This window comes from Anser brachyrhynchus (genome assembly GCF_964034855.1).
Source record: "Anser brachyrhynchus genome assembly, chromosome: 5".
Taxonomy (NCBI): Eukaryota; Metazoa; Chordata; class Aves; order Anseriformes; family Anatidae; genus Anser; species Anser brachyrhynchus.
Genome location: NC_137699.1, coordinates 20,129,688 through 20,139,870, shown reverse-complemented (window position 1 = coordinate 20,139,870; position 10,183 = coordinate 20,129,688). Strand labels below are relative to the sequence as shown.

The 10,183-nt window shown below is 53.4% G+C and overlaps 1 protein-coding gene across 1 annotated transcript; it reads left to right on the top strand.

Annotated features, from left to right (window-relative positions):
* The first annotated feature begins 277 nt into the window (after positions 1-277).
* Positions 278-10,131, top strand: LOC308195812 (malignant fibrous histiocytoma-amplified sequence 1 homolog). Its single transcript, XM_080593839.1, has 11 exons — positions 278-2,666; positions 3,728-4,604; positions 4,984-5,275; positions 5,451-5,637; positions 6,468-6,658; positions 6,754-7,241; positions 7,827-7,984; positions 8,214-8,373; positions 8,842-8,912; positions 9,518-9,624; positions 9,761-10,131. The coding sequence occupies exons 1-11, from the start codon at positions 2,360-2,362 to the stop codon at positions 9,776-9,778; spliced, it is 2,856 nt and encodes a 951-aa protein (XP_080449965.1). The 5' UTR covers positions 278-2,359; the 3' UTR covers positions 9,779-10,131.
* The last annotated feature ends 52 nt before the right edge of the window (positions 10,132-10,183 follow it).

Genomic DNA, 10,183 nt, shown 5'->3' with positions numbered 1-10,183 from the left:
GGTTTTGTGTCTGCCTTTCAGGAAAAATGAAACAAAAAGCAAACGTGAATTTTCAGTAACAAGCTTGAGGGACAAGGTTGAACTGATGTACAAAGCAGAAATGTGACAGAATTTATAAAGTTATTTTGAACGGTTTTAGTCGATAGCAGGTGTCATTTGTTTGCCTTACAGCTGCCCCTTTCCAGGACCATTCTGTATAAATGTGTACACAAAGGAATACTGTGTTTCTAGAAGAGGACTGGATTTGGATAAGTAAGCGTTCCTCCTATAAAGGAGGAGGACTGCTTTTCTTTTCAAGAAGCAAGGACGTCTTGCATGTGTAATGACTCTGTGTTGCTTTAAAAGCACTTTAAAAGCACTCCTTGTTCACACATACTGCAGAGCAACTACTGTTCTAAATGATCATCTGAAATACAGCAACTTAAAAATATATTCAGCACCTTTGAACGTGACAAAAAGCACCTTTTTCCTTTTGCCACTGTTAGGAAGAGAGAAGACATTTAACAGGGAAGCTGGAGAGAAAAACAGTAAGTTACAACTTAGAGAACAACTTAGAAAGTGGCTTTTCCTTTCAAGGGGATCTGAATATAGGTGGCCCATTAGACCAGCTAGCGGTAACATTTGTAAAGTGCACTCAGAAACTACCTTCTGAGGGTCTTGCTGCTCATCTTCAAAGAGAAAACAGGCTCTTGGGGGTGATTTTTTTATGAAGCAAGTAACTTCTCAGCTCTTATTTTTCCTGGTGAGCATGGGAAGAGCTCACAAATAGGAAGAACCTCTCTCCATTGCTGGCTTTCCTGACTTTTCTGCAAACTCTGATCTCTATCTTGAGCTTTGTGGGCATCCTGTAACTCTGGCGGGTTCCAAGTTATCTGTTGTGTGTGTTTTGTTTGTTTTAAACAGTCAAAAAACCTCCACCAGTACTGCCTGGCCTGGCACACCACTTCACTGCCACGATTCACTATCTCACTATCCTAGAGATGTGCTTAAGGATGAGCCCTGAGCATTTTGGAGTTGGTCTTCCCTGGTCTGTTCTTTGTATGAAAGTGCAAACTGAATGGAGTATAAAGGGTTGATGACTTCTGCATTTCTTTGAAAATTTTGGAATAAAGCCTCTTTTTTAGGGAGAAAAGTTTTAGTTTTAAAGTTAAACATGTAGCTAGAATACATACCTCACAGGTGGGTGTGGGATTGTAAACAGAAACACTTCTGATAGGTATCTTGAGAAAATAAAGCCCAGAAGCCTTTATGGCATTGTTGATGCAAGAATGAGAGCGTTATCTAGCTGTTTTTGCTTAGGCTGAAAATCAGACACTTTGGGATTTATCAGAGGAACAGTTCTGGTGTGATCAGCCCACACCTGACAAAAGGTTTGAATAACAAAGCTTTACCCAGTAATGGAAGCAACTATGTTGGTGACCAGGAAGACAATAACTGTCTGCTTTGTTCCTCAGATGGATTCACTGTGTTCAGTTCTTGGTTGGTATTAGTCTGAATTAGCTGCGAAGGTAATAGCCTGGTGCAAGATATATCAGACGTGTGTATAGTCTAGGAACTGTTAAATTTCAATTACATCTGCACCTGCCCTTGCCTGGAGGAGCACTGAAGCTGAAAAATACACACTATGCAAGTGCTTTCCCCTGAAGCTGCGTGAGGAAGAATTCTGGTTCTTTCATTCTGTCTACTGTGAAAAATAAATTCATGAAATTGCCTCTCCCAAGGGCTGACTTACAATGAGCAACATACCTAAAAATGCCTTTTTGAGCATGTTATACAAAACAATTTTTCTAGTATACTGCATATTCTATGTGCGATTTTTTTTCTGGTTGACCTTCTTAGATCAGGTGTTGCCACCTGTTCAATGGAAGAAATCTTATTTATTACACATGTGCAATAACATCCTGTTAATGTCCTTCCCCTCCTCTACGCCAGGGGTAACACTAAAGCTAAAGAGAAGTTCCTTTAGCAAACACACAGATTGTTGGAGGTTGACCCAAGCCCTGCTCTGCCACCGTCTTCATCCCATAGATGACCTCTAGGCATTCGTTATAGGAACGAGCTCTCTGGCTTTTGTAAGGCAGTGTTGAAAGAGGTCACTGTCCTCCTTGTAGGGGTGAAGGCCTGTCTTAACGCAGAGCCCTTGTCCCTGCATTTTAAGAGAAGAGTGTTCCTTTAGGGCTACGTTGGTTTGGATGGTGTACAGCACGCTGAGGCCAGGATCTTGGGTGGTGGCTCGTTTCCGTGTGGGAAATGCTTCATAATTACCAAGCAGTACAGGTAGGTACCCTTGCACCACCGTAAGGATTTAAAAGCAATTAAGTTGCTCTGCAATTTGTCTGGTTTTCTGTCCAGTAAGAGAATGCAAAGAGGGGAGGCTGTGAGGAAGAACTGCTCCGAGTCCTCTACGTTACGGGCAGCTGAAAACAGGAGGCTGGGTTCCTCTCGTCATTTATCGAGCGGGGCGATCAAGGGCTTGGTGTCTGCCCAGGCGTGCTCGAGTTGTTGGGAGCTGCTCTGGGCATGGATGGAGAAAGAGAGGGTGGGGTTCCCGTGGAGAGCCCGGGGAGGCGGGGAGCCACACGAGGAGGAAACGAAAGGGGGAGGCCGAGCAAACGGGAGGATCCGGCCGGTGCTGCGCTGCAGGGCCATGGCCCAGCCCAGAGCGTGTGAGTAGTTGCCCCGGCTCCTTGTGCTGCCCACAGGGCCCGGTTCGGATGGTGGTGGGAGCCCTTTGGCTTGTCTTTCAGGAGGAGAGAGGAGAGAAGAGGTGTTTGGGAGTGGGTCAAAGCTTGCTTTCCAAGCGGGCTCATGGCATGCTCCAGGTTTATGTGGTGATGCTGAAAGCTCCTGAGCAGGGCATCTTGCGCAAGGGGGTGCCACACGCGGCGTCATCCGGCAAGGAAGTGAAACAATGGAGAGGAGAGCGCGTTTAACTGTTTCCTTCTAGTCCTGACCCCCAGCTCTATTCTCACGTGCAAATCCCTCTGCTATAAGCACCCTCCTTTTGGGGCTGCTCTGGCCCGAGGCCTTCTGCAGCTCCTATCTCCTGCTCCCTATCCTCTGGGACACCCCTGCTCTCCCCGTGTTATTCCCCAGCCTCCTCGGGCTGGCAGCAGCGATTTGGGAAATTGCAGCCTGCATCTGGAGGGGAAGGATGTGAGAGAGGAAGTGTCTGATCTCGCCAGCCCTGCCCTCAAAGCATCGCCTTGGCTGTGGTCTGGAGCTGGGGGCGGGTGGCAGCACGAGGGCGAGCTGGGCAGGTTATTTGGGGAGCAGCTCTCCGCCACGTGTCGGCTCTGCCCTGCCAGCCCGCTGCTGAAATTAGGGTAGCTGCATCTGCTGCCGCAGCTCACAGTGAGATGAGAGCAAAGCTGTTACTGCGACCCTGGGGCTCCCGGCTGAGATGCGGTGGGCACCGCTTCTTCTACTGCTTCCCCCATCTTCAGGCCCAGACAAGATCCTCTTGTCTTGGCTTTGTTCCCTCTCCTGAGCGGGGCCAGGAGCTGCTCAAGCAGCAGATCGAGCCTGCAGTTGTGGTCACGCTGCTCAAAAAGCTCTTTGCGTTTAGCCTCAGCTTTGCCTTGCCGGACAGAATGGTCTCAAAGTTTTTCCAAGCGCAAGGTCACAAGAGAGCAAACGATCTGCCCCATAAGGGTGAAAGTCTCTCTTCCAGCAGGCCGGTAGCTGCGTGAGGTCCTTACAAACCTTTCCTGTCCCACGTGCCCAGGTCTGGAGCAGGACTGCTTGCGGGAGGTGACTCTCTCCACCCAGAGGCTGCGGGTGCTGCCTCCAGCAGTCCTGAGCAATCCCGCGCTGGAGAGCCTTGACCTTGACAGGAACAAACTCAGGAGCATCGCCGGCGTTTCTAAGCTTTGCAAACTGAAGAAGCTCATACTGTCCAAGAATGAGATCGTGGACTTTCCCAATGAAATCCAGAGACTGGTCTGTTTAGAGAAGCTCGAGCTGAATCAGAACCAAATCCGGGTCATCCCAGAGGGGATTTTCTCCCATCTCCCCAGACTTAAGCATTTGCGGCTGAACAACAACCGTCTTGGTGCTCTCCCCAGGGACCTGGCAGCCTGTCGAGGCAGCCTCCAGTACCTCAACATCTCCAACAACCTGTTTCGAACCTTCCCCCAGCCTGTCCTGCAGCTGGCAAACCTACAGGAGCTCCACGTGCAGAATAATGCCCTTCGCCAGCTCCCCAAGGAGCTATTCCAGGGGCAGTCCCTGAAAATGTTCAAGGCCAACGGGAACCCGCTCAGGGAGCCACCCAGCGAAGTGTGCGCCGGTGGCATCCAGCAGATCCTGAATTACTTCAACCAGCTCCAACATGGTTCAGGGCAGGAGGACAAGAGGGTCAAGACCATGTTCCTGGGGGCCTCTCTGGCAGGGAAATCCACCATCTGCAAAAGCCTGAAGCAGAGGCAAACCAAACTGGTGCCCAAGGAAGAGCGAACGGTTGGGATAGAGATCAGCGAGTTCCGGATCGATGACTTCACTTTTCTCTTCTGGGACTTTGCTGGCCAGCTGGAGTATTACGTGACTCACCACGTGTTCATCACCCCACAGGCGCTTGTCATCCTTGTCATCAACCTCCACAGGTAAGTGCCGAATTCAAGGCAGAGCAGGAGCAGACAAATGAACCTGGGTTGGGTAAGCTTTTCCTTTCCATTTCCACAATTCTTGCCGGTTCCATTGTACCTTGATAGCTGTTCTTTTCTCTTCTGGCGTAAATAGATCTCCTTCTCCCCCTTTTTGGAGATCATGCTTTTTATTAAGCCACTAGATCTGGCATCACCTTAACAAAGGCCCCTGTTTTGGGAGGTTTAAGCATTAACTTGTCTTGTGACAAGTTGATCCCAATCTAAGTGGTCCCCAGATTTGCTTTCTGCCTCAGAGACTCCTCTTCAAGGATTCAGTCTTCACAGGTTCAGAGCATTAGATGTGAATTTGGGAATTTTTCTTTCTCTCCCTCCCCAGGTACCAAACTAACGATGACACTTTCAAGGACCTTGTTGGTTTCTGGATCAACAACCTGTCCATGCGAGTCCCAAACTCGGTGGTGCTTCCTGTGGGAACCCATGTGGACTGCTGCCAGGAGGGAGAGGTGGAGGAGAAGAGGTCCGACATCATGTCCAAGATCGCGGCCATGCTGGTGGAGAGAAAAAACAACCTTGCTCACTTCATCAACAACCTGGAGGACAGTGAGGAGCCTGAGTTTTATGTGGACCAGTGGGAGAGGCTGAAGGAGATGGAGAGCCACATGTTAACCGTAGGGCCGAGATTATCGTGGATTTGCTGCAGCTATCAGGGGAGCTGGGCAAGCTCGCAGGGTTTGGGGTGCTTACACAGGCCCATTTAGTGGGGTAGCTGACACCATGATGGTACCTCGTGGAGGTCTCCGCTGGTCTTCCCTTTGGCAGGTGTGTGTGCTTTTTCTCTTCCAGATCTTAGACTTAGTTGCTGTCAACTGCACGGACCACCGCGACATCAGAAGGCTCGAAGCCACGATTCTGGAGCACGTGAGGAACGAAGAGCTCTTCCCCGAGGTGGTCCGGGTGCTGCCGCCTGTCTACCGGCAGGTGGAAGCCGCCATCGTGGACATCGCGCAGGGCGAGGAGGTGGCCGAGCACGGTGAGCCGTTTTGGTTTCCAAACCTACGTCTTGCCGACTTCATTTAATGCCCCAAGCCCCTTCTCTGTGTCTCCAGTGACAGGCCTAGCGGGCAGCCCTGGTTCCTCACCTTCATTTCCAAAGCAAAAGAACAAATTTTCCTCCAGCTCCTGGAGTCCTCTCTGGCTCCCCTGCTGCCGCAGGGCTAGAGGGTGAGGAGCAAACTCCTTTGTGTTGTGGAGATAAGCCAGATTTTGTTGCCCATCTCCCTGTGCTCTCTGCATGACTAAATGACACTGAGATTAAACTTGCCATCAGAGGTCTTCTAGTGGGAAACAAGCCGTGCACTCAAACACTGAAAAGAGCAGAAACAGCCTCATTTTTCAGATGCTCCGCTGAGGTCCTGGCAGGATGTCAGCACCTGCCAGCGCTGAGGCAAGGCGAGGTCACGGTAGCTGGAGGGTGGCGGGCCGAAGCATTGCTGCTTCCTGCACGGCGACTTCGCCACAGCACCCCAAGGGACATGTGTGCAGATGGGGACGCTCCCCTGGCACTCATCGTGAGCGACAGTGGAGCTGGTGCCTCCCTGGGGACGTCTGTGCACACCTTTCGTACACCCTCTGAGCTTTGCTTCTCAGGCCTCTGCTGTAGCACCGCAGCAGGACAGTCCAGGGCGGGCGAAGCGCCTTGGGCCGCAGGCACCGAGCAGCGCTCTGGTCCCGGCTGCTGCCCTAGGGGTGGCACGGCCTGTGTGACCGTGGGTACTGGTGGTGCTCCTTGGCTCTGCACAGCCTCCGACTGCTGGCTTGGCAGCTGTGGGCAGCGTGCTGAGCACCAGCGTCTCCCTCTAGGCATGATGGACCTCCAGTACCTGCTCAGCAAACTCTCCCTGCGCGAGCACCTGGCCAGCCTGGACAGAGAGCTTCTCCAGGACATCTTGCGGTACCTCCACCGCATCGGGCTCATTGTGTGGTACGAAGAAATCAAGCACCTGGAAAGCACCGTCTTTCTGCAGCCCACCTTCCTCATCACTATGTTCAGGGTAAGCACGGGGATAAAGACCACGATCCCTGCACGGCCCGAGCTCGGCGGTGCTCCTCTCGCTGCAGCCTCCTGCCTCCCTTTCTTCCTGCCCAGCTCCTGGTGAGGTACCGCCTGGTCCAGCAGCTGGAGAGCATCTCCGTGGACACGCTGATCGCAGAGCACGCCACCATCAGAGACAGGTCCAACTGGGTGTGGACCTTCAAGTCAAAGGCAATGCTGTGCCACCGGGCGGTGCGGGCTCTGGTGAAGTACCAGCTCTGTTCGGAAGGGATGCAGGACGTATTTGAGGAAATCATGGGGTACAAGCCCCACAGAGGGAGAGGGAAGCTCTTCAGCCTCCTGGAGCACTTCGAGCTCTGCCTGGAGGTGAGGCACGCCAAAGCTCTCGACCCACAGGCCTGCGAGTTTGTGCCTGGGAAGCCGTGGGAGACCACACGGGGCCAAGGGGAGTCCTGGTACTTGTTCCCAACCTACCTGAACCAGACCGAAGAGGTTGCTGAGGTGTGGGGAGGAGATCACCCTGAGGACCTCCACATCCGCGCCTACTTCTCACCTGAAATACCTGAGGGTTTCTTTCAGAGGTAAGCAGTTGTTTCTGGCCCTGTGCTGAGGCTGGCTTTGGGGTTGGTTTGGTACAGGGCAGCTACGACAGGCTCTCAGCTGTGGCGACCATACCAGCTGAGGCACGAGGCCAGGACTCGGGAGACCACAGTGGGACCTCAACTCTACCCCACACTTGTGGGACCTTACAGGAATCATTTTGACGTTTGCTGTCTGGATGTGAGCAAGGATAACGGTCCTTCTGCCTCACCTTTCCTGCAGGGTCGGTTTTGGCAGGCCACAGGGCTAGTCTCTGCCTACCCAGGCACTTGGAGATCTCCCAGTCCCACTACAGCAGAGAGCTGGGAAGGGTCCAGTTTCCACTGGGACAGTTCCAGTTTCCGGAAGGTCTCCTGGGGTTCTTGACTTCTATCTAGAGTTTTATCTGGTGGCCAAACGTGGAAGCAGCTCTTGGCTTAAGAGGCTGCTTGAGCTTTTTGAGGTCCTCTTTCATCCTCTAGCTCGATTCTGGCTGGCATTGGTTCTGTATTTTTGAGGTCTACCAGGTGCCACATTCTCCCTGTGCGGGAGGAAGGAGCTTAAAGCCACAGGCAATCTATCTGCAGGTTCCTGGTGAAAGCTTGTTCCTTCTACTCCACACACTGGGTGGCCAAGGTGACCTGCCTGCTCATATGCAACGGGAAGCCTCTGCTGATCAAAGAGAACAACCAGAGGGCGTACAGCTACCTGGAGCTCCGAAGCAGAAGGCCAGCAGGAACAACGGGTAAGGATCCCTGTCCCCGTGCGGCATGCGTGCTGCGCTGGTGCCATGGCTCCCAACCAAAAACCTCTGCAGCAATTCCCTTTGAAGAGGGCTGGTAATAGGTTAACGTGAAAAACAGCTGGCACACCAGTTCTGACGGACACAACCAGGCTGGAAATGATCCACGTTCACCCAGGCCACCGCTCTGGGCGGTTGTGAGTAACTGTGACTTTCTCCTTCTGTCTGGAAGGATTCCAGTTTACCTGGGACTTCCTCATGGCCGTCGTGTTCATCGTCCAGAAGCTCTCAGAGGAGTGGCCAGGGCTGCACGTGTGCGTGAAGACGCCTTGCCGGACTGCTGGCTGTCCTGCGGAGCTGGTCTGGCCAGACATGGACGGCAAAAACGCTGTGTATGTATGTGCTGTGACACCAGACACGGGGCTGGAGCCCGATGGTTGCTGTTGCAGTGCCAGGGAGGCTGATCAGCTTTTAAAAGATGTGTCGAATTCATTGCAATGCTGCTGGGTCCTGTGCTGCCCTTCTCCTGAGCCCATGCCACACGTGTGGTAGCATTTAATGGCATGAGAAACTCCAGCAAGGGAGGAAAGGAGAAAAAAGCTGAGACTTGGGGGCTTAGGGAAAAGTCACATAATGTCCTCTCTGGCTTGGTCTGGGACAGGGCAGTGCCAGATTTCCTCCATTTCATAAGGAGCCGGGGGCTCGGGCACTCAGGAAGGTGGCCCCCATCCCACCAACCACGGGGCCCTACACCAGAGTGGGAAGAGGGATCCTCGCCCACCGCCTTGGCACCATCTTCCATGGGAAGTGCTGAAGGCAGATCCTGCTCCTTCTTCTTCTCAGGGGTTTTTCCTTTACAGGACAAAGGAAGAAGTTAAAACCTGCGGAACGTGTGGTCACCGGTTCGGAACAGAGCTGCTCTTACCAAAAGGTGAGCCCAGCGGCCCTGGGTTTGTGCTGGAAAAGCTCTGGGCAGAGGAAAGCACCTCTTGATGGTGTCCTGATGTGGTCTGCACGGAAAGGGCAGTGCCACAGAGCAGCCAGACGAGAAGCGGGGGTTAAATGGGAGGTGTGAGGGTGAAGGGACACGTCTACTGTCTCTAAACGGTGAGGAGCTTGTAGGGGAAATCCCATGCCCAGTGCCCGCTCACTTCACGGCTCTCTCTTCCTGGCTGCCCAGCAGTGGCAGCGAGTAGACTTTGTGCAGTTTGGTGGGTGGCAAACCCTTTTGGTACGGGGCGTCTCACCCCACGGGCAGGCCCTGGCCACCACGCCGGCGGTGGCTGTGACAGCCAGGCCTGGGAACACCGGCTGTGCTCCCCCCTTCCCACTGCCCATCGTGCCTCCTGGAAGCATGTCCCCCGGCACCCAAACCGCAGCAGTTTTCCCTCTCTCTCCGAGTACACAGCAGCTGCTACTCGCCGTCCTGTCACCAGTGGGGCTCCCTGTTTATCTTCAGGGTTGAATAACTCAGTTGCTGGGTTTATGGGAGCGGAGTTGCCTAACAGCTGACGGTCCCCTCCTGCGTCCCCGCAGTGCCCACGCATCGGGAGGCGCCCCCGGCACAGCCTGCCGTTCACTACTACGTGACCAGCTACGGCACCACCACCTTTGGACCCAGCAGCATCCACGTCAGCCGGCAGGTAGGTGCGGGGCCATGCGTGGCAGCTCCCCTGCCCGTGTCCCCGTGCCGCCCTCCCCAAGCAGCTCCTTGCAGCTGGCTCGTCCTGCGGTGCTCCCCTGTGCTCTGTGTTGCAGTGACTCTATTTTTTTTTCCAGAACATCTCAAGTGAGTAACCTCAGGCCAGCAGGGAGGTGCTTGTGGGAAACAGAAATATGATTTTTAAGGCAGAGACAAGCTGTCCTAAATGCGTTTTCTTCCTGGCTTGCAAGTCCTGTATGCATCCCTGATGCATGGAAATAAATGCATAAATAAATAAATGCGTCCTTCGTGCGTGGGAAGTCACCTCATCTACGGGGGACAGCGTGCTTACAACTGCTGCCGTACGAGCCTAGTGTCAGCAGCTACGAGATAACGCACAGCAGCAATTTGGTGCCCCGAAGGTTACTAATTTAGCTGCTGAGGCCACTTCTGGTTCTTGAGCTGCACATCAAGCAGCCTACTCCCTGCTGCCGGCGCTAACCCCTGCATCGATCCCTTTCCCAAAGGGGATGTGGTCACCTCCGTCGGGCTGCGGCTGG

Excerpts from the sequence above, each read along its gene's own strand:
- LOC308195812 (XM_080593839.1), top strand. The coding sequence starts at position 2,360 with ATGCAAAGAGGGGAGGCTGTGAGGAAGAACTGCTCCGAGTCCTCTACG. Across the intron at positions 5,276-5,450 it reads TGGAGAGCCACATGTTAACC|ATCTTAGACTTAGTTGCTGT; the intron begins GTAGGGCCGAGA and ends TTTCTCTTCCAG. Across the intron at positions 7,242-7,826 it reads CCTGAGGGTTTCTTTCAGAG|GTTCCTGGTGAAAGCTTGTT; the intron begins GTAAGCAGTTGT and ends ATCTATCTGCAG.